General features: G+C 52.6%; 8 protein-coding genes across 8 annotated transcripts; 5 read left to right on the top strand and 3 right to left on the bottom strand.

Annotated features, from left to right (window-relative positions):
* Window positions 1-1,554: 1,554 nt before the first annotated feature.
* Z517_01899 (uncharacterized protein) lies at window positions 1,555-2,967 on the top strand (the record flags this gene model as incomplete). Its single annotated transcript, XM_013434855.1, has 1 exon — window positions 1,555-2,967. The coding sequence occupies one exon, from the start codon at window positions 1,555-1,557 to the stop codon at window positions 2,965-2,967; it is 1,413 nt and encodes a 470-aa protein (XP_013290309.1).
* A 1,485-nt stretch (window positions 2,968-4,452) lies between these two features.
* Window positions 4,453-7,186, bottom strand: Z517_01898 (uncharacterized protein; the record flags this gene model as incomplete). The annotated part of the gene is made up of 4 exons (XM_013434854.1): window positions 4,453-4,594; window positions 4,647-5,644; window positions 5,692-6,896; window positions 7,015-7,186. 4 exons carry the CDS (start codon window positions 7,184-7,186, stop codon window positions 4,453-4,455), a joined length of 2,517 nt encoding a protein of 838 aa, XP_013290308.1.
* Window positions 7,187-10,867: 3,681 nt separating this feature from the next.
* Window positions 10,868-12,079, bottom strand: Z517_01897 (uncharacterized protein; the record flags this gene model as incomplete). The annotated part of the gene is made up of 1 exon (XM_013434853.1): window positions 10,868-12,079. The coding sequence occupies one exon, from the start codon at window positions 12,077-12,079 to the stop codon at window positions 10,868-10,870; it is 1,212 nt and encodes a 403-aa protein (XP_013290307.1).
* A 1,230-nt stretch (window positions 12,080-13,309) lies between these two features.
* On the top strand, window positions 13,310-14,527 carry Z517_01896 (uncharacterized protein; the record flags this gene model as incomplete). Its single annotated transcript, XM_013434852.1, has 1 exon — window positions 13,310-14,527. One exon carries the CDS (start codon window positions 13,310-13,312, stop codon window positions 14,525-14,527), a length of 1,218 nt encoding a protein of 405 aa, XP_013290306.1.
* Window positions 14,528-17,174: 2,647 nt separating this feature from the next.
* Window positions 17,175-18,778, bottom strand: Z517_01895 (uncharacterized protein; the record flags this gene model as incomplete). The annotated part of the gene is made up of 2 exons (XM_013434851.1): window positions 17,175-18,430; window positions 18,484-18,778. 2 exons carry the CDS (start codon window positions 18,776-18,778, stop codon window positions 17,175-17,177), a joined length of 1,551 nt encoding a protein of 516 aa, XP_013290305.1.
* Window positions 18,779-19,330: 552 nt separating this feature from the next.
* On the top strand, window positions 19,331-21,481 carry Z517_01894 (uncharacterized protein; the record flags this gene model as incomplete). Its single annotated transcript, XM_013434850.1, has 1 exon — window positions 19,331-21,481. One exon carries the CDS (start codon window positions 19,331-19,333, stop codon window positions 21,479-21,481), a length of 2,151 nt encoding a protein of 716 aa, XP_013290304.1.
* Window positions 21,482-22,173: 692 nt separating this feature from the next.
* On the top strand, window positions 22,174-23,219 carry Z517_01893 (uncharacterized protein; the record flags this gene model as incomplete). The annotated part of the gene is made up of 2 exons (XM_013434849.1): window positions 22,174-22,920; window positions 22,992-23,219. 2 exons carry the CDS (start codon window positions 22,174-22,176, stop codon window positions 23,217-23,219), a joined length of 975 nt encoding a protein of 324 aa, XP_013290303.1.
* Window positions 23,220-23,907: 688 nt separating this feature from the next.
* On the top strand, window positions 23,908-25,690 carry Z517_01892 (uncharacterized protein; the record flags this gene model as incomplete). Its single annotated transcript, XM_013434848.1, has 4 exons — window positions 23,908-24,088; window positions 24,144-24,391; window positions 24,457-25,272; window positions 25,430-25,690. The coding sequence occupies 4 exons, from the start codon at window positions 23,908-23,910 to the stop codon at window positions 25,688-25,690; spliced, it is 1,506 nt and encodes a 501-aa protein (XP_013290302.1).
* Window positions 25,691-26,334: the final 644 nt, after the last annotated feature.

Below are 26,334 nucleotides of genomic sequence, written 5' to 3'. Positions count from 1 at the left end.
TCACTCTCCTCCTCTGCCTCTCCCTGTCCTTCTCTCTACCTCAGTCGCTCTCTCATTGATGTCTCTTTTCTCACCTGCAATTGCCGCCCTTCGCCGCCTACCACCTGAACTATTGTCCCCCTGGACCCCCCTCGCCGCATCTGATATAGACTGGTCAAATTCGGTTGCCTTCGCCTCGCCAACCCGGCAAGCTCCTAGTGATTTCCTTTATCCTCGATTCAGCTAACACACTGTGCGAGCCCAGCACCACGCGTTGAACCCGCAATCCACTTGATGCTTTGCCCAGCATCGACCGGCGCAGCTACTTGTCTCCCCGGTATGCTTGCGCTGGGTCCAGACGAGAACTCGGGGAAGAGGGGGTCAATAATACAAAGATAAACCTCTGGCTCGCGTCCATGACGCGTATTCTCAAATTCACATGCATTTCAAGTCCTCCTGCGCCGATCGAACCTTTAGGTTTCCGTTCGTTTCCTGTCTCAAGAGTTACGGCACAGCAAAATCTGGAGGTGGCTGAGCTCATAGCGCTGACCAGACTTTGCTGTACTGTCAACTGTGATACAAAGTAACCTTCGCACTACAGTTTTGGGAAATGTACGATCAGCAATGAGGACCTTGTGTATTTTCTCCTCTACCAAAAGACCATGTCCTCCGGGCCTGAACAACTTTGGCTCATATCACCCGTGGCATTGACTATTCGTACTCGAAGGACCTGGAGGGGCACTCATCTCGCGAAACTGGGATAAGCGTTTTCAGGGGCTTCAAGATACAAGTCGCGTGCCACCAAAGGTTAAATTACGAGACCGCTCGGGAAGCAAGGATCCAAGCTTCGCGTCCTTTTCGTGGAGTAATCCTTGGAGGAACAACGGACGCTGGCCTGAACCGTGTTGATGGAGCTAGCAGACACAGTCTGTGTCAGTTGATAGACGACATATCCTTGCAGATGGAATATATCCTCAGTATGTTGATCAGCCCCCATTTGGGGTTGGAAAAGAACTTCCAAAGTCACGACAATACCAACCATGTCACATTGATCACTTCGTTGTTTGAACTGCAGAAAGATGGAACAAGCCTAGTATTATTGCGACTTCGGCTGTCTGCGCTCTTCGGTCAGTCGCCTAAATCCGCAGGCTGTCGTTGTTCAGCGCCATCTCGCCATCTTATCAGGCCTCCCCCATACAGATCCCTCAGCATATCTTGAGGGCGGTCATCTCCCCCGATCTCCACGAAATGTCTTCCTTCTCCAGCCAGACTCGGGGCGCCTGAGACGACGAACCAATTGCCCTTTGCGAGTCTACGACCTCATGTCAGTCTGAAGGGAGCGAGACTTGCGGTTGGCAGATTATGGAGCACCACCCGCTCAATCACGAACTCACCACAAAACGCCACTGTGCATGTGTCAGGCTGCCAAATCAAAGTTTGATATTGCAACGGGCCCGGGCTGGGGACTGAAAGGGTGTCTAGGTCCATCGAGTTGTTTGTGGAGACGGAATTCAACCGCAACAAATCCCAGCTGTCTCTTCTTGATCTGCGCGTCGTTCGACAACCCTGTCGACGATGCCTCCGGTCAGCCTCCATGCAGGGGTGATCGGCGCGGGCATGGGAGGACTTACTGCGGCAATTGCCTTGCGTCGAGGAGGAGTCAAAGTCACCATCCTCGAGGCCGCAACCGAACTTGGGGAAATTGGAGCCGGCATCCAGATTTTCCCCAATGTATCAAGGTACCTCATCCGCTGGGGTGTGGACGAGATCATTGGCGAGAATCTAGTTCAAGTGGACGAAGTGCGGACATGGGGCGTCAATGGCAAAGTAGTGACGAGGGTCGATCCGAAACGTGTTCACAAGTTCACCGGCTTCCCACATTTGATTGCTCGGCGAGACCATCTACATGCCGGCCTTACAGAGTCGGCTCGCCGTCATGGAGTCGAAATCATTGTCGGGGCCCGGGTTCAGAAGCTCGAGTACACAGAGAAGTCAGCGACGGTCACTACGACCAGCGGGGATTCTTACACATTCGACATAGTGGTGGGCTGCGACGGCATCAAATCCACGATCCGACAACATCTCTTCCCCGAAGTCAAACCTCGCGCTCCATCCAAAGTTGCCGCTTACCGGGGCGTGCTCACGTATGAGGAGATCAAAACCAAGGCTCCTGAAGCAGCGTCGATCTTGACTAACACAATGGACATGTGGACGGGGCCAAACGGCTACATAATGACCTACCCACTCTCCGGAGGGAAAGAGCTAAATGTGGTCACTTCATTTTGCAAGGACTACTACGTTGAGAAAATGGAGGAAGTCGACATTGACGAATTCAGAGGGTACTACAAGGATTACAGCCCGGCCATTCAGTCCATCATTAAACTAGTCAATTACACGCAACGGTGGCCCTTGCTTGTCATGCCTCCAATGGACCGGTGGTCGAACGAGGCCAGAAATGTGGTGCTGTTGGGCGACGCCGCGCATTGCATGCAGAACCACATGGGCCAAGGAGCAGGCACAGCGATGGAAGATGGTGTCTTCCTTGGCCGTGTTCTGAGTGAAGTTGTGCGTGGAACGCTGACTGTGCCCGAAGCGGTGACTATCTATGAGCAGAAACGGATTCCCCGAGCTTGGACCAAACAGCAGGTATCTCTGGTGTCGGGCGACTTGAACATGTGTTCTGACGCACAAGAGCTGCTCAAGCGGGACGCGTCATCCTTGCCAGAAGCCCATGGCCTCAAGGATGGCGTGGTCAAGAGTCCTTTTCCTGCGCTTCCGCCAGAGTATCGGTCGTGGCAGATGTTCGATTCGCCGGATAGCGTACCCGGAATCTTCTACTACGATGCTGAAGGCGATGCAGATAATGCGGCGTGTGAATTCCTGCAGGCCAGGGATCGAGAGGCCGGGAAGGTGGATGAATTGACGATGGTCAGTGACGCTTTGAGGAAGAAGTGGTGGACAGCCGTCGATTTCAACGGGATCCGGTGAATGAACGACTCTATATCGAGTTCGTGGTCGAACGACAATACATCTGTTTCTTACCTTTTTTTCACATTGGACTCTTTCCTGTCCTGTGCTCAAAATTGTCAGTCAGTCAGTCAGTCAGTCAGTCGACCCGACTGCCCTTGGGTTACAGCACATGCCAGATCAATCATCCGAATCCACAGCATTCAATGCCTTTTTTCTCGGCAAATCTTTACGAAGCTATGAGATATGACTCCGAACAACCAGAACAAGTCCAGTATCATTATAGTCAGGTCGCGGATGTCGAAGGCCGAGGAGGGGATCGCACCGCACCCATTGGTAAAAAGGGGGTTCTTAGCCTTGCTCTCGCAGATCTGCATATATATGTCCTTCCTGGTAGATAATATATGGTGCAATGGCACACAAACCCTCGATTATCCCACCTTTACCCCGACGTTAAGGGTCGTCGCATCGTCATGTACCAACGTGCTCGTACATGGTCCCTGGGTAATCCATGCTAACGGTTAGCTGGCTCAAAAATGTTTATTTTGTCGCAGTATCGTGGGACCTCTGACCCTGCCAGAAAACGGACGTGAAAAGTCGCATACTGTAGTGTGTACTCGTTGACGACTCACCCTCCACGCTCATCCTGCAAAGAAGGGTATCCCTTGGTTCTACTACTAACCTACTAGAAAGAGGGAGCAAGGGAATAAGGAAGAAGTGGCCTTGATATTATAACCCGATTCCCGACAAGAACCGCAAGCAAGTGGCATCATCCCTTATACCCGAGCAGGGAAACAGATCATCTCAAGGTGTGCAACACTGGTGAATATCATTAATTAATTGCTTGTGTGTGATCTCTTATTTCTGCCTGGCTCTGAAAGTATCATGCAGAGCTGTGAGCTGTGCCATGCTCTGCGCGACTCAAAACTCCCAAGTGTATCCTACTCCGGCGCACCACTTCCGCCCATGTCACTAGTGTACAGAGGTAAGAATAATCAAATCACACAATCGGCCGTGTCTCAGTCCTAAGGTTTCAAAAAAAAAGTTGCAAAGAGATGAATGGTCATGAGGCCAGGAATTCCTGCTGGCCGTAGTGGACGCTCAATCCGTCCTTTTTGTTTGAGCGAGAAATGTCATCAGTAAATGCAGATGGGTGGGAGTCTTGCATCCGGTAAGCGCACAAGGTATCAAGCGGAGAAGATTAGATGTTGTATGTGGTTCGTGATGAGATCGAGTTCAAGTACGTTGCGCACTCAGATGAATGGTGCTTGCCTTAGCCGCTCAAGACCATGGACGGCCGGTCGAGTGTCGAGGGGGACCAGTGTCTGGAAGGAGGCGGGTTGATGTGCTGAAAAACAAGGCTTCTAAGTCGAGTTGATGCCGTGAAGAGGACGAACCGCCATGCTGATCAACGCCGTGTTTCTCCCGCCCAAAAAAAGCCACCGTTCGCCATGCAAGAGGTAGAGAGGAGTAATTGTGCCAACATAAGTCACAAAGGAAATGGTTTTAATATGCTGCTTCCATGCCCATCAGTGCCTGGTCTGACACTTGTGGCATGCCAGTGACGGGATCCAAATGCATCTCATCGACATATCCAACGAGAGCTTGAGCATGGAGCTTGAATGATTCACCCATGGTTTTCGAGATACTGTGACAGAATTAAAATTAACCAAGCATCATGGATAGGAACCTCGACTTACCCCCAAACAACCACACCATCCAACATGGACCCCCAGACTCGGGCAACGGTAGAGCTCAAACGTGATCCATTTGAATCAACAGCGTCATCGTCAAACAAGCCCCGAACTTTCATATACATGGAGAGCTCTTCTTCTGTAGCTTCTTGATCATCGTGCTCGATGCGATAGAGCCATAGACTGAGTATCGTGATCAAATCGAGGCCGCAAAGGGGATGCTCGATGCTCCAGTTGGTCGAAGATGTCTTTGTCACCCAGTTGATGCCTTGCATTGCGACGATCTCCATGCACTCGTAGCATTGCTCGATCACCTTGATCATTTCCTTGGTTCTTTTGACGGCGTCTCGGGACAACGTCATAGCCCCTGCAATCTCGTACGAGTTGTGATATCGCAATGCTTCTTGGACGTTCTTGAGGTCCACTTCGAGGAACGCCCTGGTGTTTCGATATACGGCCATTGAGTTAAAGATGAGTGGGTGACTCTTGTGCGGAGTGCTCAATGGGACGACGATGGTTTCCGGTTCGCAAAGATCAAGTGATCTCTCCCACGTTTCCAATGCAATTCGAATCTTCCATTCCAGAACAACGTCCTGCAACGATTCAAAGCTTCGCCGGAGATTCCAAACCTCTAAAAAGAGAGCATTGATCATTACACGAGTTGCAAATGCGCTGTATCTGGCGGCATCGCCCTGGAAGAGACTATCGTGCGCCTCTCTGACTGTGATCGTGGGCGAAGCTGCGAAGATGTCTTGCCAAGAATCCTCATCACTCGGTTCGATATTCCACAAAGATTCAGACGAAGGCAGGGGTAATGAATCGAATTCATTGAAACTGATTGCTGGAGTGTGATTGTAGGTCAAGGTCAACATCCCAAAGAAGATGTAGACGGCATAATAGGTTCTCCTGCAGCCTTCTTCGTTGACCCATTCCTGGTGGGTTGGTGGAGTGCCAGAACGTGCGTCGATCCGTAGCTTGAGTTCGTATTTGTTACCAGCGACCATCTATGAAAAATAAGCATGCATTTGCGAGACATTCGGTAAGCACTTACGTTTGCAAGCAGGCTTTTGATGGAACATGCCCACTCCAAGCCTTGGGAGCCACCGCTCCAGCTTTCAAAAACCATGTTGAGAAGTGTACTCTGCATCGTCCAGAGTGGGCATTTCCGCGAGTCGAAGTTGTCCTTGTTCTGAAGAAACTGATTGACAAGTTTCTTGGAGCCGTGGTGAAGCAGATAGGCTTGTTCCTGGTCGAAGTTGTACAGGGCGCCAATGGAGAGAATGGCAAGGAGAAGAGCCGGTTCAGTTGTCTCGGGCCGGAAACTGACAGGGTGAAGGAATGGAAGATGGTGGTGGAATAAGTTGAAGTATGTGGTGAGGTAGAGGTTGATAGAGGGCAACGAGGGAAGGGAAATATCTCCTCCTAGTTGATTAGCAATCATAGCTCTCTCATCTTCGTTGTTAAACTGTGGAGCTTTGGGTAAGGAAAGGGGTTGGGCTGGACCAGGCGACTTGCGATAATTCACTGGCGAGACGGGACCGGTCATTGACGGAAACGGCGAGAGCGCATTGGGCGTATGGGTCCCAGAGACGGGGAAGGTGTCTGCAAGGCCAGGAAAGGCAGAGGGCAGAGAGGCGCTGAGCGAGCTTGTGCGTTCCATGATGGGAGGGAGCTGCGACTGATGGGGATGTATTGATCCCATGTGGATGTACGGCGGCTGTGACAGGTTATCTTGCGACGACATGCTGGACATGGAATGCGCCTTGGGCTCCGATGGACCCTGGGGCATGAAGCTGTCCCAGGGCATATGGGGTAGGCTGTTGGCGCCACCGAGATAGTCGGACGATTCGAGGAGCGAGCTGCGGTCTGGGGAGTAGCCGGGGATTGACCCTTCACCGTTGTTCAGATGACCGTTCGCTGCTGCGGCCGCCTTGTGTTGGAAGTCTGTCATCAACATGGCGGCAGTTTCAAGGTCGAGCATACCATCGCTGCTTGCCTCTATCTGCTCCAACGTGCCAGGATCGATGGTGATGGAGGGCTTGGACGGAGCGGTAGCCGTTGAGGGCGCCGCTTTCGTCCCTGCGCCTGCACCTTTATCTGTACCTGTGGTTGTACTCGACTTCTTCTGCCTTCCTTCAGACTGTAGAGGTACACCGCCATCCTTCGCATGTACGGTTCGGTCGTGGCGCAGGAGCAGATCTCGGCGGACAAAGGTGCTGCGACATTTCTGACATTTGAAGGGACGCTCCTTGGTGTCTGTCAAGGGATGAGAAGTTAACAAAGAGTCAAATAATAGATAGATTGTTGATGGCGGGGTTGGATTTCTCCTTGGTGCCCCACGTCGCAACAACCGAAAAAAAAGTTGGTGACTTACGCGACCGCTCGTGTCGACTCCTGTGTTCGCTGCGACTGAAGGCACGATTGCAGTACTGGCATTTGTACTTCTTTTCGGGCGCAGAGGCGGCTTTTTTGGGTGGGAGGGCTGTCGTTGTCGCGGCTGCGGCGTTGGCAGGCTCAACAGCAGTAACAGCGTCAGACTGAGCCATGGTGGATGTAAATTAAGGGTTAAAAGTCCTCCGACCAGGCGCAAGCCTTTGGCTCGAAAGTGAGTTGGTTCAGAGGTGTTGATATCGTCGTGATCATTCCGCGTGGGATCAGCGCACGCTCGAGTTCGAATTGAGAGAATGAGTGAGAGGTAGGATTTGAGGAAAGGTTGGCTGCAGCTGTGGGCTCTCTGCAAGCAAGTGCTGGCTGGGTCGCTGGGTTGGTTCGCACGGTGACTTGAATGGATTCGTCTCCGAGACTCGATTGGCGAAGAACACCAGTCAAAGTGGATCACGTGTGTATGCGTGAAGTTTGTATCGAGTATCAACCGACCTGCAGCGACAAGCTGCCACGAAGGTGATGGAAATTATAATACAGCCGTCGACGAGATAACGACGACGGTGTGTTGGTACAGCGCAGGGGGGAAAGAGATGTGTGCGATGAAAAGAAAATGAAAACGGAGGAGGGGCAAAAGGAGGGAGGAGGGAGGGAGGGAGGGAAAGGACGGCGGAGGGGAGGGCTGCTCTTGGGGGGGAAGGCCTCCAGCTCACAAGAGATTCCAGGCGAGGGCCCAGGCATCTCCCTCAGCCCATGATCCCGCTCGGTGAGAACCCTGAAGCCCCTGAAAATTACTACATTGACCAGCTCATCACTGGCCGAGGGGCACCCGAACAGACCTGAACGGACCCGCGCCATTCCCAGCTGGCGGGTCCTTGTTCCCTTCCTCTCCCTTCCCACACAGCTTCGAGGGTGCCACCCTTCGAGAAGAGACACTCATCCATCCACCAAGTCCCCATCCCTCCTTCAAGCCACTTCCCCGGCAGTCTACGACAACAAACCCATCAAACCGGCCTGGACTCTAACGTTAGGAAAGTTAGTATGGCCTCTTTACTACTCCTACACCTCTCATTCCCTGCGGAAGACCACTTTCGAGATACCGGAGTGCTGGGAAAGCCCACTTCGAGGCCTCATCCCTGGCCCCGAGATACTGGTCAATTTGGCCACGGACAACCCAGAGCCCATCCCACGAATGGCAGCCGAGTCACGGCGCACATCCTCAACCTAGAAAGAAAGTGATGGTAAGTTGACCCCCGCCGTCACGAGACACATTTTGCAGGCAAACTGCCCGTTTATGGTTACAGAGAAGGCGTCCGAGTTTCGCTCATCACACCCCTCAAATGCCATCCTGCTGGATGGGTTGATGTTCCTCAGAGCTTGGGAGGTGACTGATTCTGCTCCAAGCCCCCAGCCACCTCACCTTCACCAGCCATCTCTCGAATCTCACGGCCACAAGCTTCGGTCCGAACCCACGCTTGTGCCGTTGCCCATGCAGCGTCACGCCCAAAAAACGATGCTCCCAGTCACAACACCTCCTACACACACGCAGTTTCTCCCATTGGACTGACTCGCGAACCAATTAATTGCTTATGGTGGTCACAACGGTGAGAACAGGTGGCCACTTAATCGAATCAACGACTAGCATTTGTTGCTCCGCGCAGATTAAATCAATCGTGGCACCAAGTAAAAAAAAGTGGGAAGAAAACAAAGTGTCGGATCGTCAGCACTTAGAATCTTGCCTTGGCTCTTGTTCCTGCATTTTCCCTTGCAAGTTGCAGCTCCTTGATCTCATGGGGGGGACGCGGGCTTCAATCACGACGTGGAGCTCCCTAACCACGTCTGTTACAAGGATAAACCCGTCTGACCACTGCTCAGAGCTGAGAAATGGACAAGATTGTTAATGTCAGACGGGCATCCCCTTTCTCTGACGTGGCGGGACTTGTCAAGGGCTAGGAAGCATCACCCCTCCTTCCGCGCCCTGGTTCGAGGCATGTCCCAGACTCCCGAGTCCCATCCTCGTGGACAAACCCAGTCTGGTGGACCTGGGGTGGGTACATGGTGGGATTCAGAGGGCTGTTGGCAGAAGCAACTCGGCACCAGTCGGGCCCCCAAAAAAGAAAGATTAACAACAACTCTCCTGACGAGAGAAGAACGACTCGACCTGCTCATAACGAGTCGTACATGCGCTCTAGAACATGTATCTACACCTATCCTCTACCGGAAAAAAAAAAGTCATGTTTGGAACAACCAAAACCTTGTGGCACTGAAGCAATCACATTATTGCAAAGTCAACGGCACAGCAATCAGCGCTTGCTCTGCGAGGCGAGTCATAGCCCCGCGAGGTCACCCCTCCACCTCCCTGAGAATCTAATCGTACGAGGGCAAGCTGGTACATAGCTACGACGAAACCGAACACCTGACGAAGTCCGCCGGTCTCGTATTATTGCCTCGTGTCCCTCTCTTATCGCGCCATTTCGCATGCTCAGGCGATCTAACTGGTGGCATCAGAAGAGACGGTGAAAGTATTTCGAACAATGCATTTCCGGAGCACTTTCCCCGGCAGCCGCATTCTGCTCCTGGACCGCTAAAGATCTTTGAAAGTCAAAACCTGCCGGCTGCTCGCCAATTGTGGCTTCGAGCTGTTCCGTGTGGTCGGTCCAAGTTACATGGGGACATGACACTGCGCAGTTTGCCGCATTTTAAGCCAGGGAAGGCAAAGCTCCAGAGCCCCAGCACCACCAGTAGCCGCAGCGGACACCGCCTCCTTCGCGCCCGTCGGAATACCCACAAGCCGCCAAAGCTACCATAGCTCCCCACCCATCCACTTTTCTTTTGGAGACTGTATGTACTCGAACATTGAGAAAGCTCCCTGTGAGGTTTGGGACAATTTCCGTTTGTGTTGCATCGGTCATCATGTTTGCTGGATCCCAAACCCCTTGTGCCTTAGTCACTGCGATTCGAGAACCTCCACGGAACCACAGGTCTCCTTTGCTAAGGCCCCAATCTCGCACCGCCAAGTTTGCAACATGTGAGGAACCGAGGGGCTCGGAGGGGTACAGCTAATCTGGTTCGCGTCGAAGATATTGTTCTCGCTGCTCAGGAGCAACCTCCCAAAAGGAAGGCAGACAATGTTGGGTTTTGACACGCGTGGTCTTAAAAGACGAAAATAAACACCCAAGGCATGCGGAGGTGCGAATGAATGCCAGGAGACCCTGGTAATGGGAGGCCGATTTTGTCCCCAGAGGGGCATGGCGAAGCCAGTTGTTTGACCGCCTTGGCTGCCAAACCCCTGACGAGCCGATTGAACAACACTTTGTCCAAAAGCATGGCTGGCACACCAAGACCGCCACTCCTCGTACACAAGTGGTGCAAGTATGTCCGACTTGACATCACCACAAAAGCATGTATGACCAGGACCTCCTTCGGTACGTCGATTACGTCGAGTCGATCAGGTCTGTGTCATCGGATGTAATTCAAGATCAGAATCTATGCTTCTAGCCGAGCCCGGCGCATAGCCGGCACACCAAGAAATTTATTCAACATGTCACATTCCCCGGACTCGGGAAGATATCGTGGATTCTCAGGCATGTGCTCGTATCATTTGGCGGCTACTGCTGGAAAACTGCTATTTAGAAGCGAGAGTCGAGATGTGGAAGCATGTTTTGACATTCAGTGGTTCTTAGACGACATGGTAGTCGATTTGCAACAATACAGTGAGTTGGCCTCTCTATGTTCAAAAGGGATTCGTTGACACATTTCTCCTCTATCGTAGTTCTACCGGACCTGATTGCCTTGGCCCTTGCACTTGCTCTTTTTCATCCCAAACACCTTATATCATCGCAGTGTCAATGCACAGCACTGAACCCCCTCTTCAGCCTCTCGACGAGTGCTTCCAGCTCGGCGTTCCGGTCTTCCAGCGTTGCCACCTCTTTTTGTAGTGCTTCCTTCTCTGACCGTAACTGCTGGACCTTGGTCGCCATCTTCTCGCGATGTTTCAGGCTATCTTCGAACATGGCTTCAACTCGACTCCACGGCAAATCGCCTCCCGTTGCACCATGGGCTACTGGAAGGGTACCAACGCTGGGCGCTGTTATAGAACGAGTCCGCAACTCGGTATTTGCCTTCTCAAGCTCCAATACACGTTGCTCCATTGCAGCAGTACGGGCTTGTTGCCAGAGATCATCTGATTCGGGCCGTGAGGTTCTCTGTAGCGTGGGTGTGATGGACCCACCTCCCAGAATGGAACGTCGGTCCTGTGGTTGCGAGGTTTGCAATCTCCCAGCCCAGGTTGCTTTGGCAAGCTTCCCCCTCAACATCAAGACGTTTTCCAAGTCTTCATCTCTCAGTTTTTTGATGGCGGCATGTCCTCGTCTTTCTTCGGCCAGCATATCCCTCACTTTAATCAGGTTGGAGAGATCCTCATTGCGCAGGGACAGCAGATCAGCGTGGTTCCTGAGGATGTTTTGATTCTCACGTTCAAGCTCGGTGAGGCGGGTTTGGAGTTCGTTATAGTCGTTGGACATGATTGTCGGGTGAGACCGTTCAACGTCGACGACGCGGATGAGGATGGAGCGGAGAAGGTTGGACATAGGACCAGCCGTCTCGAGCGAAGAGCTGGGATCACTGACAAGCTGGTCTTCAGTCTCGTTGGGAAGTTTCAGTCCAGCTACAGTTGGGGTTTTGAGATCCATATCAGCCTGGTCTGTCGTAGAAGCATCCTCAGCCAGTGTGGCGTGCGAGTCGTCTGTCGCAACAGACTCACTACGCTTTCTTTGCATCTCCAAGTTCTGATGCACTTCGCGGTGCTGTTTGGCTGCAACGAGGAAATGCTCGTGCGAGTTCAAGGTGAGTGTTCGTTTCTTGGGCTGCCAGAGAGGCATATCTTCCGGATCGAACGACACGGCTTGATGCTGGAGTTGCGGTTGAAGTGATGGATCATGATTCTGCTTCTCGCCCTGGTATGAAGACAGGATACCGTCATTGTCGTTATCGCTGTAATTTGTATCCGGACTCGATGCCAGCTGTGAAGAGTTCTGGCTCATGGTCGATGTGGCCATGGAAGCTACTGACACGGCGATGGAATGGCTAGAAGATGTGCGAGTGATGCGACTGGGCGACCACATCCTCTCTAGCAGTCTTTGATTGACGACCCGGCCTATTGAATGTATACTCGGAAGCAATAGGTGCCAGGCACAGTACTTCAATGAGGATGCTCTGTGCAAAAGTTTTCAGGCCTAAGGGCAAATAGCAAGTGTTTGTCGAAGCCTTAAAAAAAAAGGAAGCGAAGATATGGCGAGACTGCATTCCCAGATCACACGTCCCTACCTACCTTTTAAACTTTTGTGATATTGCTCGTTCAGATGCATCAGGGTCGGAGTGATGAGGGTAAGGGACAAAGGGGGTTCGTGGCTGAAGCAGCGTGAAACGCGCCCCTTGCCTCGCATGGACAAGGCTGTGACCGAGTTGAGACGAGGCGGTTGTTCTGCGACGCCATAGGACGAGGCTGCCACCAATCGCCATATCCATCACATCCCGCTTCTCACCCTCCGACTACCCAGTTGAGATGGGAAGAGAAGATTCGTTCCTGGGGGATCCCTGAGAGTGGTCCAAGATATGCGGCGCCATGGGACGAGTCGCAGCCCTTATCAAGAAAGGGGCAGCTTTATTCTTGGGAGCAAACAACATGGCACCTTCTTCATGTGGACCGCTTTGTCGGTAAGAGCTCGAGTGGCTCTCTCAATCGTTCAATCAATAATTGGAGATCGTGGAGATCTGTGGACTCCGGTGTGCACCGCGTGGTGGTGTAGCAGTCGAAAGTAAGGCTGGACACCATCGATAGAAACCTCTTGTAAGCTGGAAACAATGCTTCAGGTGTCTTGAACAGGGTATTTCCGTTAAAGTCTTATCTCTGTTGGAAAGCCCTCTGCGCAACGACTTTGTAAAATGAAAAGAGACGAATCATCATCTCAGCCTTGGAAGGAACCCCTTAAAGCGGCCAGCCACTTCCAAGAATCACAAGGCTGAGAAATTGGCGCAGGTCAGCCTTGTCTTGCGAACAGCATGCGCCCATCCGTTGACCTCCTCGACGAATGCGGGAAACCTCATGTTGCGCTGGGAGTCTGTACCCGAACCGACCTCATAATCTCATACTGCCCTGTATCTACTCCTCTGTGCACCAGATCAGCGTTTGAACAGCATCTTTACTGGAGCCTATTGCCACTCAATGACCTCATCCTGAGTCTCAACTTGCGGATTGCCTCGACCTCTGCTACCAGATTCAGACAACCATGGCTCCCTCGCCTACGATCCGGCGCCTTCTCAAGGAGACTGCCGAGCTTTCCTCGCCCTCTTCGAACCCCAACCCCGCCTTCTTTGCAGGCCCTGTCTCCGACTCCGATCTGCATGAATGGCACTTCACTCTGCTCGGTCCTCCTTCTCCCTCCCCATACGCTGGCGGCATGTACCACGGGCGCATCACGCTACCGGCCACATACCCACTGAAGCCGCCGAACTTTAGATTTCTCACGCCGTCAGGGAGGTTTGAGGTCAACCGCGAGATCTGTCTGAGCATATCCGGGTTCCACGAAGAGACGTGGATGCCCGCCTGGGGTGTCCGGACCGCGTTGACGGCGCTCCGGACGTTCATGGCCGAGAAGGGTTCAGCTGGCCAAGTTGGAGGCTTGGAAGCACCTGCGGACGTGAGGAGGAGACTGGCAAAGGAGAGTCGGAGTTGGAAATGCGAGGCTTGTCGCAAAACGAATGAGACCATTATGCGCGAGTGGTGGGATATCTGTCGGGAGGCCGGTGTCAACGTCTCGGCAGAGGAGGATCTGGGATTAGAGAGACTGCCGGAGGGCATGACGCTGGAGGCGAGAGACCCGAATGCAAAACCTGGCGTCCCTTCGCAAACAACAGGAGCTGCTGAACAGGAAGATGCAAAGGTGACAACAACGGTGCCACAAGAGCGGTTGCTACAACCTTCTACAGATCCAGATCCCGATGCCCCTGCGCAACCTGCATCGGTACCAGTGCCACCATCCTCCAAGCCTCAACCTCCGCCGTCGTCCTCATCACACTCATCACGATCCAACTCATCCAACCTCACCCGACCCGCCAGCCAGCGATGCATCCCCATGGTCCCTACGCCCTCCGCGGAAGCAGCTCAGGCCTCTGCTGAGTCAGTCCTCACGCCGGGCGATTTTGCTCAATCTGCTTCGTCCAACACAGGTTCTTCTACTGACACTCATCATCGGCGACCGTTTTTCGCGGGGCTGCACAATGCCCCGTTAGCCGCGGCCAATGCGGCGATTGCACAGAGCGCGCAGCCCCTGACTCTCCGGCGGGGCCAGGGAAGGGACAGGGAACATACCATCACCATCGACCGGGCGATCGCGGGCGTGTTCCTCGCGCTGTGTCTAATGGTGCTGAAGAAGATCTTCTACCCCGCCGGAACACCCGGTTCCCGGTATAATGGCGTGGACGACTTTTACCTGCAGCGAGAATAGGGTGTGCCTGGCGGGCCATCATTTGCTCTCGAAGACGTGGGACCTGGTGCCTGGCTGAGCCTTTTGGAATTTGTCAGGAGTCAGGAATCAGGGGTTTTGGATTTGCGAAACGGAGCGACGATCATGAGATATTATGCGATATGGAAGGGAGGTAGGGAAGGTTAGAGACTGTTAGAGACAGGCAAAAGAGGGAATGGGTTCGCATCTCGAACCACCTCACAACTTTTATCTTTGTCTTTTAGCTATTCTTCTGGAAGACCAAGCGATTGAAAAAAGCGTACAAGCGCACAAGACAAGCATACACACAAGGAATCGGAATAGGGGCAGCCTTTGGGAAGAGCAGCCTACAGTTTGCGAGCGCGAGCAGTGCTCTCCCGAGTCGAGCCGAGTTTCAAAATAAGGCTTCAAGCAGCCTCTATATAGTGCCATTACTACTACACTTGTATACCGATTCACCGATAATCTGGATACTTACTCGGTACACATCCGATATACCTGCAAGTACCTACCGTAGTGTTTACATGTCAAATATTATGTATTGTATGTCATACCATAGGTCCCCTAGTTAGCTCCGCATTCTACTAGACAGAGACTCTCTTCAGGGAACGAACGCATTGCCTAGAGCAATATCAAAAGAAAGAAGCTTGTGGAGCGCCAAGTGCAGCTCTGAAACCTGTGTGGAGTAGAGAGAGCGAGAGAGAGAGAAAGAGAGCTCCGGAGTTGATTGCTATTGTCTCCAGAGAGCATAGCGTGATTGTAGTCATTAGTTGCGACAGGAACAGGTAGGTGTTTCCTTCTCTCACTTGGCGAATACCGATTTAGCAATATGATAATCGGTAGAGGACTCTTTGGATCGCTACTTATCTACCACGAAGTCCTCTTTGGGGCGATGTAGAGACTATGCGGTAGTCATTCCGAGAACCGTATGGTTGTCTCGCTAGGCAAAACATAGAATATGACCCTACAGAACTACAAGATTGCCTCTATAGACCGGGGCTGTATTCAGTTCCTTCAGATTACGTGGTATTCGAGGCATGTCGACTGAATTTTTGCGGGTGGTTCCCATAACACCTACACCAAGTTAAAGAAGTACATGGGCCACATCACTATTGAGGAATAAATTGTCCAGGAACGCTAGCCAGTTTGGGTGAGAATGGCAGGCACCCAACTTCGATAGGAACCGGACAGGCACTTAGTAAGTCTCCGCAAGTTGGATTGGTAGGAGTGGGATGGGTTGCATATATCGTGTCTTGCAGTGCCGCAAACCTTCTTATGTACCTTCAATCTTGCTGTGGAACAGCCAATCGATGATGTACCCGCCTCGACAGTGGAGAAGCCACACTTTGTAGCCTTCAGTAATTGGTTTGTCCTGACCTTAACTGTATGCTTCGTGCGGCCCTTGTACGCCAACATCGCTTCGTCCACCGATAGCCAGGACGCTGGAAAAGCTGTCTGTTGACAATTGGATCATATAATCAATGCAACAGGCTCAAGTTTGTCAAAGAATGAAGCGTCATCTGCGACTGGATCGGGACTGAATGTCAGATATCGGTGGATCTGTTCCTGTCAGGGATGTATCACGCGAAGGCCTCTGGGGAGTTAGGAGGGCCCCAAGAGGGTTTCGAGACGTGGGAGAAGGCTTGGGCTGACAATGATATTGCCATCTGGTGCACTATAAGTACAAGACAGAAGACAAGGAGCCTCTAAGAAGGTTCCTGGGTCTGGAGGCGAGCTATGTAGACCCTTCAAGAGAGGGGGCGAAGGCCTCCCTCTCGTCACATTCCCAGATTGCGTTAGAGGGTTTGATTTCTAACGCACTCCAGACTTCTGTGAGACATTGCACCGCGGTATATAAGGGTTCCGTAACATACCGTATAGGGTCTGAGACATTGTCTGAGGGGTGCGATAGTTTCATGAGCATGCTGTGAGGGTCACATAAGTGAAATATTGAGATGTGGAGAGGCCGAGGAGACATGTGGCGTGGGCGAGGCTGTAAGTAGTCATAGGCAAGGGGCGGGTCCAGTCTGGTCTGGTCAGATCTGGTCTGTGACAAGGCTGAGGCATATACATAGTAAGGTTGTGGGGTTGCGCCGTGATATGTCCAAGTCCGTGGATTAGTTGTATATCTGGGTCGGATAGAGGTCGACACACTATTTCAAGCCCTGGGCGCTAAGGTATGGTTTAATTAGAAAAAAGGGAGCCGATTGGTGCTAACGTGTTAGGGGCCGATTCTGCGTGGCCTCTCAGGATGCAACCGCGGGCTTCACAGTTGCAGACGTAGCTGAACATCGACTAATCATTCACAGAGACGACAGAGGTCATGTGACTCATCCCTTTGGTGCCAGCTCCCACTGGTCCTGTGCTACCCATGTGTATTCTCCCGTTTTCATTGGTCATGCGGCTTCGGCCAACCTGCCCCGAAGCATCCCCCGTAGTATCCCCCGTGGCTACAGGATGCACCGCCAGCCTGTACGTTGTTACAGTTCTACGCGTCAAAGGAGAGTTTCCTAACAGACAACATTGCCCAAACCTCCTGGTTACTATGGCTCATTCTCTCCAATTCTCGCCAGTGGCAGAAGGGGCATACTACCCCAGTCTTCCCGACCGCTCACCCCTCAGACTCACTTGCTTCCATTCGCGTACGTCCTCAAGCGTCCTTTCGAGTCAAATCGCCGTGCAGTGCTGCCACAAATAGAGGCTTGGGTTGTTCGTAACGTCGTCTAGAATGAAGAACCCAGTTGATGGCGAACACGATGGCCCCAACGCCCATGACAGCGCTCGCATAATTCATGTTCGAGGACGTCACCGGATAATATAAAGGAAAAGCCAAAAAGATCACTTGAAAGATTTGCCACAGGACGGCGACAAGATTGACGAGCAGCCCAAACTTTCCCATTGAATAATGGCGCTTCTCAGGGAAATCGCCCCGGCCCTTGAAGATGAGACACCAAATCGGCATGCCATACGACACGGCACCACAGATTGAGCTGGCGCCGAAGCAGGCATTCAGGATGAGAGCCGGCCCAAAGTCCAATAAACAAATCAAACCTGTCACGAGTGTGCAGACACAGACCGCGTTGACAGGAATCTGTGAATTAGGGTGGACGTGGCCAAGAAAGTTGCTGAACGGCGTGCCGTGGTGCTTGGCAAAGGACCATAAAACGCGACTGAGGGTTGTCACAAACGAGATGCAGGCGAAGACGAAAACGGCGCAGAAGATGAGTGCCGCAATCACCAGTAGTGGCTTCGACCGGAAGGCATCGAGAAAGAGCTGAAAGATCGGCTGACCGCCAATGGGCTCCAGGAGCGCCGCTGGATTGGTGGTGCAGAAGAGGTAGACGATGATCATAATGAACCCGCCCAATGCGCACAGGAGGCTGGTGAAGATCATGACCTGTGGAACCTGTTTCTCTGGATGGGGTAACTCTTCCGCCATGTGAGCGGCGGCATCGAAGACCGTCACGGAGGCACTTCCAGGCAGGACGTTGAGGCAAAACACAAGTCCCTTTGACGCCCAACCGGTTTCGTTGACAACCTCCGTGAAGACGGCACTGGCGGTGGCCTTGGGCTGTGCGCGAACCAGTAGAGCCACGAAGAGGTATACCGTGCCCGCGTTGATGAAGACGACAAAGAATTTGGCGATGGCAGGAATCCAGTTGAAAAGCCAGATGTTGAAGACCAGCGAGAGAAGAGCGGAAGCGATGGCAAGCAAAAATACCTGATAGGTCTGGATTTGATACTGTTCATTCAAGATGGTGGCGAAGGCGACGAACATTTGTCCGGTAAAGACGAAACAACCGGTGGTCGCAAATGTCCAGGCCAGCAAGGTGAAGGCACCGTTGCAGTAGCTCAGGCCCCGCGACAGTCGAGGAGGGGCCAGCGCGGCAACCCAGAAGATCTGACCTGGTAACCACTGCGTGAGCAAGTAAACTTCGAGGTCAAGCATTCATCCTCACCAGAAGCATGGGGGAAGACGGCGGAAATCTCAGCCAGGCTGGAGCACACCGCCAGTTGCATGATGGCGACAAAGATGTAGCCGTAGATGAAGTAAGGAGATCCGCCTACGCCGAGCGTAAAGACCAAGTAGCTGCCAATCCCCAAAGGAGTGGCGATCAATGCATATGCCATGCCAATGGTACTCCAGACATTGAATCTTTCCTTGAGTTCGGCAAGCTCGACAGTGCCTTCCTGCACCGAGATTGTGGGCTCGATGAACACCTCGAGGGGTGCGGGCGATATCTTGTTGTCCATACTTGCCGGTACCTGCATAGTTTTCGATGTCATCGGGACTGGTTAAGGGAGACAAAGGAGGGGGAAGAACAGAAGAGCTAGCGAGAATTCTCTACGAGGACTCTTTCGTCGGAGGACGAAGGACAACACTTTATACCTACATTGCACTGCGCGATGAACATGAGCTCTGCAACATGGCCCTCGTTCTGGGAGTTGACATGCCTTTCGCTCCATTTTGTCGATGACCAAGTTGGTGGAATGGATGGGCCGAGCGAGACCTTGGTCATTCTCTCCCGCCATTGGGCTGGGGCATCTCGCAACTAAACTAGTGATTAGTGGGACCTCAATGATAGGGCTCGCCAGTTAAAAGGGCGCCAGCGGACATCTGCCCGGAGACCCGCCCCACCTAAGCACCCCTGATTCGTGCCCGCGCTGCAGAGATATCGTGGTTGCTCGCTGTCACCAACTCGTTTAGATATCTCTTTGATTTCCTCCCTGTTCTGCACATTTTTACCAATTCTCCGTCGCTGTCACAGACTTCAAATCTCGATGGATGGACAGAGTGCATCACTAATGTCTCCAGCCTCAATCTCCTACCATCGCAGGCGGCCGAAGATCTCCAAGACACGCACCAAAACCCTCTCTGGGTGCTGGACATGCCGCGACCGCCATGTCAAGTGCGATGAGAGGAGGCCTACCTGCCAGAGATGCGCAAAGTTTGGTGTCGATTGTCAGGGCTATGCCGCCCGCTTCGCTTGGGTGAACCTGACCGTCGCTTCGGATCTGGACATGCTCGCCGAGACACCAGTTGTTCAACCAGCCGGTAAGAAGCGATGCGTCGGGCCTACGGCTTATCGTACTGCCAGTACTACTCGATTTACTTCTCAGCAAGTGGCATCCTTTTTATCCGATCTCGAGGAGTCATCACACACGGTTCTCACGCGAACACGGGGCCCTTTCTCTGTGTTTCCCGCGCTTCCCACAGCTCCCACAGCTCCTATTGTGACCTCCACCGACGTCCGGTCTGCTACCGGTCCTTCAGACCTTCACATCGGAGCTCTTGTCTCGGAAGATGACCCCCCCGATGAGTTGGAGGATGAGCTCGACGGAGAGCAAGTCCGCGGTGCAGACATTCCTGGCTCCTCACTCACCCTGGACCAGCCTTGGATGGGTTGCTTCTCGACCTTGAGCCCGGATCAGACAGGGCAAGATGGGTCGACCGATCCTTGTAGAAGGATCCCGTTTTCCAGTCTCGACAATTTCTCACTCTGCACAACCGGGCCATGGCCGCTCACGGAGCCGGCTCCCGTGGATAGTAATTTCAATTCTACCACGCCGAAGGCGATGCGCAGCGCAAACACTCGGTCAAATGACTCCTATCTGGCTGGACCTGACAGTTGTGAGCCCTTATCTCACCACCTTGCTGTCACCATTTCCGCTGACGCCCCTGACGTGGCTGACTGGCTGGATGAGCAAGATGGCCTCCTGGCACTCCTTGGCAGAAATTTCTCCTCGTCACGACAATGGCAAAAGATCCAACAACGGCAAGATAGATCCGCGGATCCCCCGATTCATAGACACATCGACTTTCTTCAAATTCCGGCCAGTCAGCGCGAGCTGGTGCACCATTGGGTGATGTACCTGGGCGGAAACATGGTCGCCGTTGACCGAATCGACAACCCGTGTCGCACTCTGTGGATGCCCATGGCTCTTGTTGGAATCAATTGCAATTCTCGGGAATCGAACGGATCGATAGCCCTATTTCATGCCCTCTGCTCATTGTCGGCCCAGAATTTGTATCAACTGCGACACCAAGACAATCACTACATGTCTCTCTCTTTACAGCATAATCATCTTGCATTGCGTCACACGCAGCATTGTCTCGCCAGTATTAGCGGAACTGGCGATGCCGCTCTCGCATACGCCATCATTTGCCATGCCATCAAGGACGCGGTCTCCGGGGGAACGAAGCAATGGAGAAGTCACCTTGCGGGTGGACTGAAGTACCACTCACTGGTCAATTGTGATTTCAAAGACCAAGCCATCACTACCAAGATAGTCCAGTCTTACCTCTTTCTAGCGGGAATGTGCAATCTGCCAGTTCCCGACACAATGGTCTCGTTTCTCGACGAGCTTCCCGCCGACGACCATTTTCTCGAGCTCAATTACGGAATCACCAGGGGCTTGCTTAAAATTCTGGTTGCATTGAATGCAATGTCTTCGACCAAAACCAATCTGAGCACCAACGAACTTGACACTCTCGAATTGCAGCTATATCTTCATATTCCTTCCGACCTTCCCACGGGAGATTTGGACGCGGCAGGGCGGCAACGGCTACAGCACACAGCCAGCTTCTTCTACGTTGCAATTCTCATCTATTTCCGTCGCGTCTTCCGGCACGTGCCAACCAACGACTTGCAGGATCTTGTTGACAAGGCTTTGGGACATATCGAGCATATTCTGGCTTTAGAGCAGGATACACTGGGCATCGTTGTGGCCTGGCCGACTCTGGTTGTGGCCGCCGAATGCCACAAAGCTACGCAGCAAAGGAAAATGCTAGAGTGGTTCAAGCGCAAGCAGAAAGCCGGCTTTGCAAATCTCGGCGCCATGGCTGATCTCGTCAAGAACTTATGGCACCGACGGGAATTGTCCGCCCCAGGTTCCGACCTCCATTGGCAAGACTTGGTAAACGGCCCGGGCGGGTGTGATATTATACCGTTATAGCTTCCATCAAGTGTTATATAGCCATGCCCAACCTCTGCACAATGGGTAAAGGGCAACTAGCACCCAACTAGCTTGATGGTCAAGTAATTTGGAATAGTTCGGCAACGAAGAGCGTGTTATCGTTCTGCCAATCAAACTCAAGTATTCTTAACTGGTTTGTCTCACGTCTTTTGACTTGCCTGCCTGCCTGCACGTTCGCTATTGGCTCGGTGTCATTAGCAAGATTTGGAGGATCAGCGGATTGCAGACCCGTCCTACTGATAGACTAGTTCCTAAATCAGCGACACGATTCACAAGCGCCGAGGCTAGTGACAATGCGAAATGTAGCCATGGAAGCCTGCCTCTTCAGAAGAGGAAAACGACAGCGACGGCGAGCGAAAAGGTGCAGCCATGCCAGAACTACATGTGGACGTTCCTTTGAGGCAGATGCTGGGTGGAGATTTGGTGTCTTATCAATCCACATACATCCCTATCATGTATTTCTTCAATACCTTGTCCCGAACGAGAACTCAGGAGAGCAGGAGATCCCCGATGCTCCTTGACAGCCTCCGAATAACCATCAAACCCTACATGATTCCTTAGTCTGGGAAGTTTTTTAAGTCGACCATCTGAGAAAACTGACCGCTTCTCAATTCCCCAACACTCTTTGGCATCACCTCCTCACCAGCTTCGTTTCACTAGCTCCTCTCACTATGATTGCTAAGCCCGCGCCGGAGATCAAGGTCGTGGAGTATGAGTACTCTGAGACTAAGCTGGAAGACTGCCTCAAGACCCTCGCCAGAGATGGAGGAGTCATTCTTCGAAATGTCCTGCAAAAGGACGTGCTTGACCAAATCGAGCGAGATCTGAGACCGTCTTTTGACGCCGACGTGGCTTATGCCAACGAGAGGTCCTTTCCCAAGGAGACGCGACGTGCCAACGGTCTGATCGCAAAGTCGGAAACGTTTGTCAAACACATTGTCGCCAACAAGCTGTACCAAGATATCTGCACAGAGTACCTGACCAATGTACACAAATCTTGGTGGGGCGATGCTGAGCTCACCTCGAAGTCACTACCCATTCTTGATGCGACTACTTGTTTCTCTGTCGGCCCGGGGGCGAAAGACCAACCTCTTCACCGGGATTGCATGATCCATCACAACGTTCTTCCAGAGATCACCGCGGCAGAATACAAGCCTGGCCGCGACCATACAATCGACTTTTTCATTGCTGGAACCAAGACGACCAAGGCGAATGGTGCCACGAGGTTTGTCCCTCGGTCGCATTTGTGGGGCATGGAGCGAAGGCCATGTTCGGAAGAAGCCGTCTACGCCGAGCTGAACTTGGGTGATGGTTTCATCATGCTTGGTAGTTGCTTTCACGGGGGAAGTGCCAACACCACCGCTGACGAAGAACGTCTTGTTTATGGTGCTTTCATGACCAAGGGGATCAATCGCACAGTAAGGCCTGGCCACCGGCCAAAAGGCCTCCTCTTACTTTTGCGGTAAAACTAATATCAGAATGTTCATAGGAGGAAAATCAATTCCTAGCCAACAAACTCGAACACATCAGACGGTATGATGCTGAGATTCAGCGCCTGGCCGGATTTGGGTTGAGCCATCCGAGTCTAGGATGGGTTGATTTCAAGAATCCGAAGTTCCTGGTCGCGGACGATCCTGCAAAGTATCTCCCAGGATACATGGAAGATGCCTACCTTACCGAGGTTGTGGACCACGGGGAGCAGATCCGTCATGCATGAATACAGTGAATCAATTTCGTGAAACTATCACTGCTTCTCCGGGAAGGAAGGAGGGGGGGGGGTGGGGGGGCGGTGACTAGGTAGACCTGAGGATGTCCAAACCTCTCAACATCTCTCTGTGTCGAGATGGGAACACCAATTAGTTGGTCTAGGCTGGAAATTTTCAAACCTGGTTAGTCCGAAGCTCAAAAATACATCGATGGTGGTTTTTATTTCCCGGATGCTTCCTCTATAAATGGGTCATCGCCAAGGTAGGTGTTTTCACGACCTCCGTCCTGGTCCTGGGATGATGTTCGCGGTTTCATCCGAGGCCTGTGTAATAAGGTCCTTTTCTCTTCACAGGGAGCCTTGTGTTTCTAGACGACCAGTTACTCGATTCAGCTAGAGGCAAATTGAGGGGAACAGAGAAGACCCGGAATTGGATGTTCATAGCGAGCTATTCTGCAGAGGATCACAGAAGGCTTATTTAGCGTAGGCTTGAGTTCACGTTTCACCTCCAATGAGCCACACGTTGAGCACGGTGTACTGAATCATGCTGGATCTGCGCCGGATGACTCGTACGTATCGGCGTACGCAACATCAGCTGTTGGTTATTTGTCGCTTTGTCTCAAGTCGTCACAAGGATATAAGGATGCGGACAGGCGGACAGTTTGCCTTCAGCTGTGCTCCTCATTGATTACTCCCCGCCATGTTGTCTAGTGCAGAAGGCTTCGAATATACTCCAACGGAGGGACTAAAGGCGGGCTTGCCAACCCCTGCAGTCATAAACCCTCATGAACTGAATGCGCGTACGGCTGAGACCTACGATGTCATCGTCATAGGAGCAGGTTATGCGGGCCTCATCACAGCCCGAGACCTTACATCTCAGGGTATATGCCTTTCTCCTCCTTTCAGGACCACACTGACAGTGTCACTTGTCTCTAGGACGCAAAGTCCTTCTTATCGAAGGCCGGGACCGCATTGGAGGCCGCACATGGACATCATACACCGACGGGCATGCTTATGAGATGGGCGGCACTTGGATCCACTGGCACCAGCCTCATTTGTGGACTGAAGTTACACGATATGGACTGAACAACCAAATCAAGGATTCTCTGGAAATGTACCCGGGGTCAGCGCCACAATCAACCTACACGGGGGGTTCCCGGAAAGACTGGTCGCTGGCAGAAATAGTAAGGCTGCCGCGGCATCGTCAACTTCGATGCCAGACAAGAGGCTAATCCATTGCCACATCCAGACTGCCATGCAAGAGAAGTCGGCCGCCACGTTTCTCGCAATCGACGGTAAACATCCGACGGAATGGCTTCCCTACCCGCACAATCCGGGCTATAATCGTGCAGATTATGTCAAGTATGATCGAATGTCGGTTCAGGACCGTCTAGACCAACTCGACGGCGTCCTGTCCGAAGAGGAGATGGCCTTCACGAAGGCGAACCTAGGTGCCCTGGCGGGTATCGACTTTGCTCAAATCAGCCTGTTTGACATCGTGCAGAGATGGCTGTTGTGCGGGACCACGCAGGAGGAGTACATGAACCACATGGCCAGGTACAAACTCAAATGTGGACAAACCGGACTTGCAAGGTGCATCTTTGACGATGCTTGCTCGACGGGCAAGCTCTCGTACAGCTTTTCCAATCCCCTCAAGGCCATCAACAGCTCGGATCCGCGGAGGGCGACCGTGACTTGCGCCGACGGCCGCATGTTCAGCGCCCGTCAGGTGGTCTGCACCATTCCGCTCACCGTGTTGAGAACTGTCGGCTTCTTTCCGGAGCTCCCTCCACTGAAGGCCGAAGCAATTGCGAAGGCCAAGTCTAACCCCATCAGGAAGCTTCACGTCCAGGTTGAGGGAAAACAATGGAAGTCGTGGGCGGGTGCCAAATTCGCCGAGGAAGAGTTGGTAATGGTGATGGGCGAGTCCCACTCACCCTCCGGGAAGGACACGAATCTGGTCGCCTTCCATGATGGGGCAAACATTGGTGACCCGAGAATCAAAGCCAGGGAGCTGGTCAAGTACTTCGAGGGACTCCACCCGGATATGAAGGTCAAACGCTTTGTGAGTGTCCTCCTTAATGCATCTATCTGCCTCCGAATCATGACGACCCCGACAGAAACAACCGGCGGCGTCCTCATCCGTTTGTGCTTGTCTCATTGTATACGCAGCATGCCCAAGCATTCGCGAAAAGTCATGTCTGCTAATTCCAATTTCGTAGGTCTTCGCCGACTACATCGGCAGCCCATTCTCCAACGGTGGCTGGTGCGTCTTCCAACCAGACTACATGTCCAAGTATCTCGAAGCATTGCAAGAGCCAGTGGGAAACGTCAAGTTTGCCAGCGGTGATTATTCCGATGGGTGGAGAGGATTCATTGACGGCGCCATCGAGGGTGGGATCATTGCTGCCAGAGCAGTGGAACGAGACCTCCGGTCGCCACCTCGTAACCCGTTGACCCGATCTAGCAGGTCCTCTCTATAAGTTGCCATCCTTGCTTTTCAATCTGGAGCATCCAAGTAGGATCATCCTTTTGGTTTTCGAGCCTCATTCTTCACCTGTCTCGTATTGTAACCTCGCCCCCTGCTGGCCAGCCAGGAGGGAGCCTGGCGCGATCCACGGGAACGAACATCTCTCGCGCCCTTCCAAAGCCAAGAGGATTTGGTATGTAAAAGGCGAAGAAGAAGCGTAGTAAACGATCGCTTTGGGCGTGATTCCTCTCAAACAGGTAAATCATAGCGATTCACGAGGCGGGGCCATCGAGATTGATAATGTCCATCACAGCTTGTTCTTTATCATGCACCACTTGGTCAGACCGTAGGCCCAATGTTGAACCCCACTGCTCCATCGTAAAGTCAATAGCACAAGACACGAAAGAGGCACAAGTCATTCTTTTTTCATTCTTCGTTGAGGTAACTCACACCGACCGTGAGACGATTTAAGAGAGAAGGGGAAGGGGGACAGACGGCGTGTTGTTGCTCCGAGTATAGTTTTTGGGCTGATGCAAGCATCAATCCCCGGCGGATACAAAAGATGAGACTCTTTGCCCTCCCTATGTCCTGGCTCCTCATATGGAACCCCCCTTCCAACACACCGACACCTTAAGCATCCTCGAACGTCCCCCCCCC

This window comes from Fonsecaea pedrosoi (genome assembly GCF_000835455.1).
Source record: "Fonsecaea pedrosoi CBS 271.37 unplaced genomic scaffold supercont1.1, whole genome shotgun sequence".
Classification (NCBI taxonomy): Eukaryota; Fungi; Ascomycota; class Eurotiomycetes; order Chaetothyriales; family Herpotrichiellaceae; genus Fonsecaea; species Fonsecaea pedrosoi.
The sequence above is the reverse complement of the archived record's forward strand: the minus strand, read 5'-3'. Positions and strand labels throughout refer to the sequence as shown.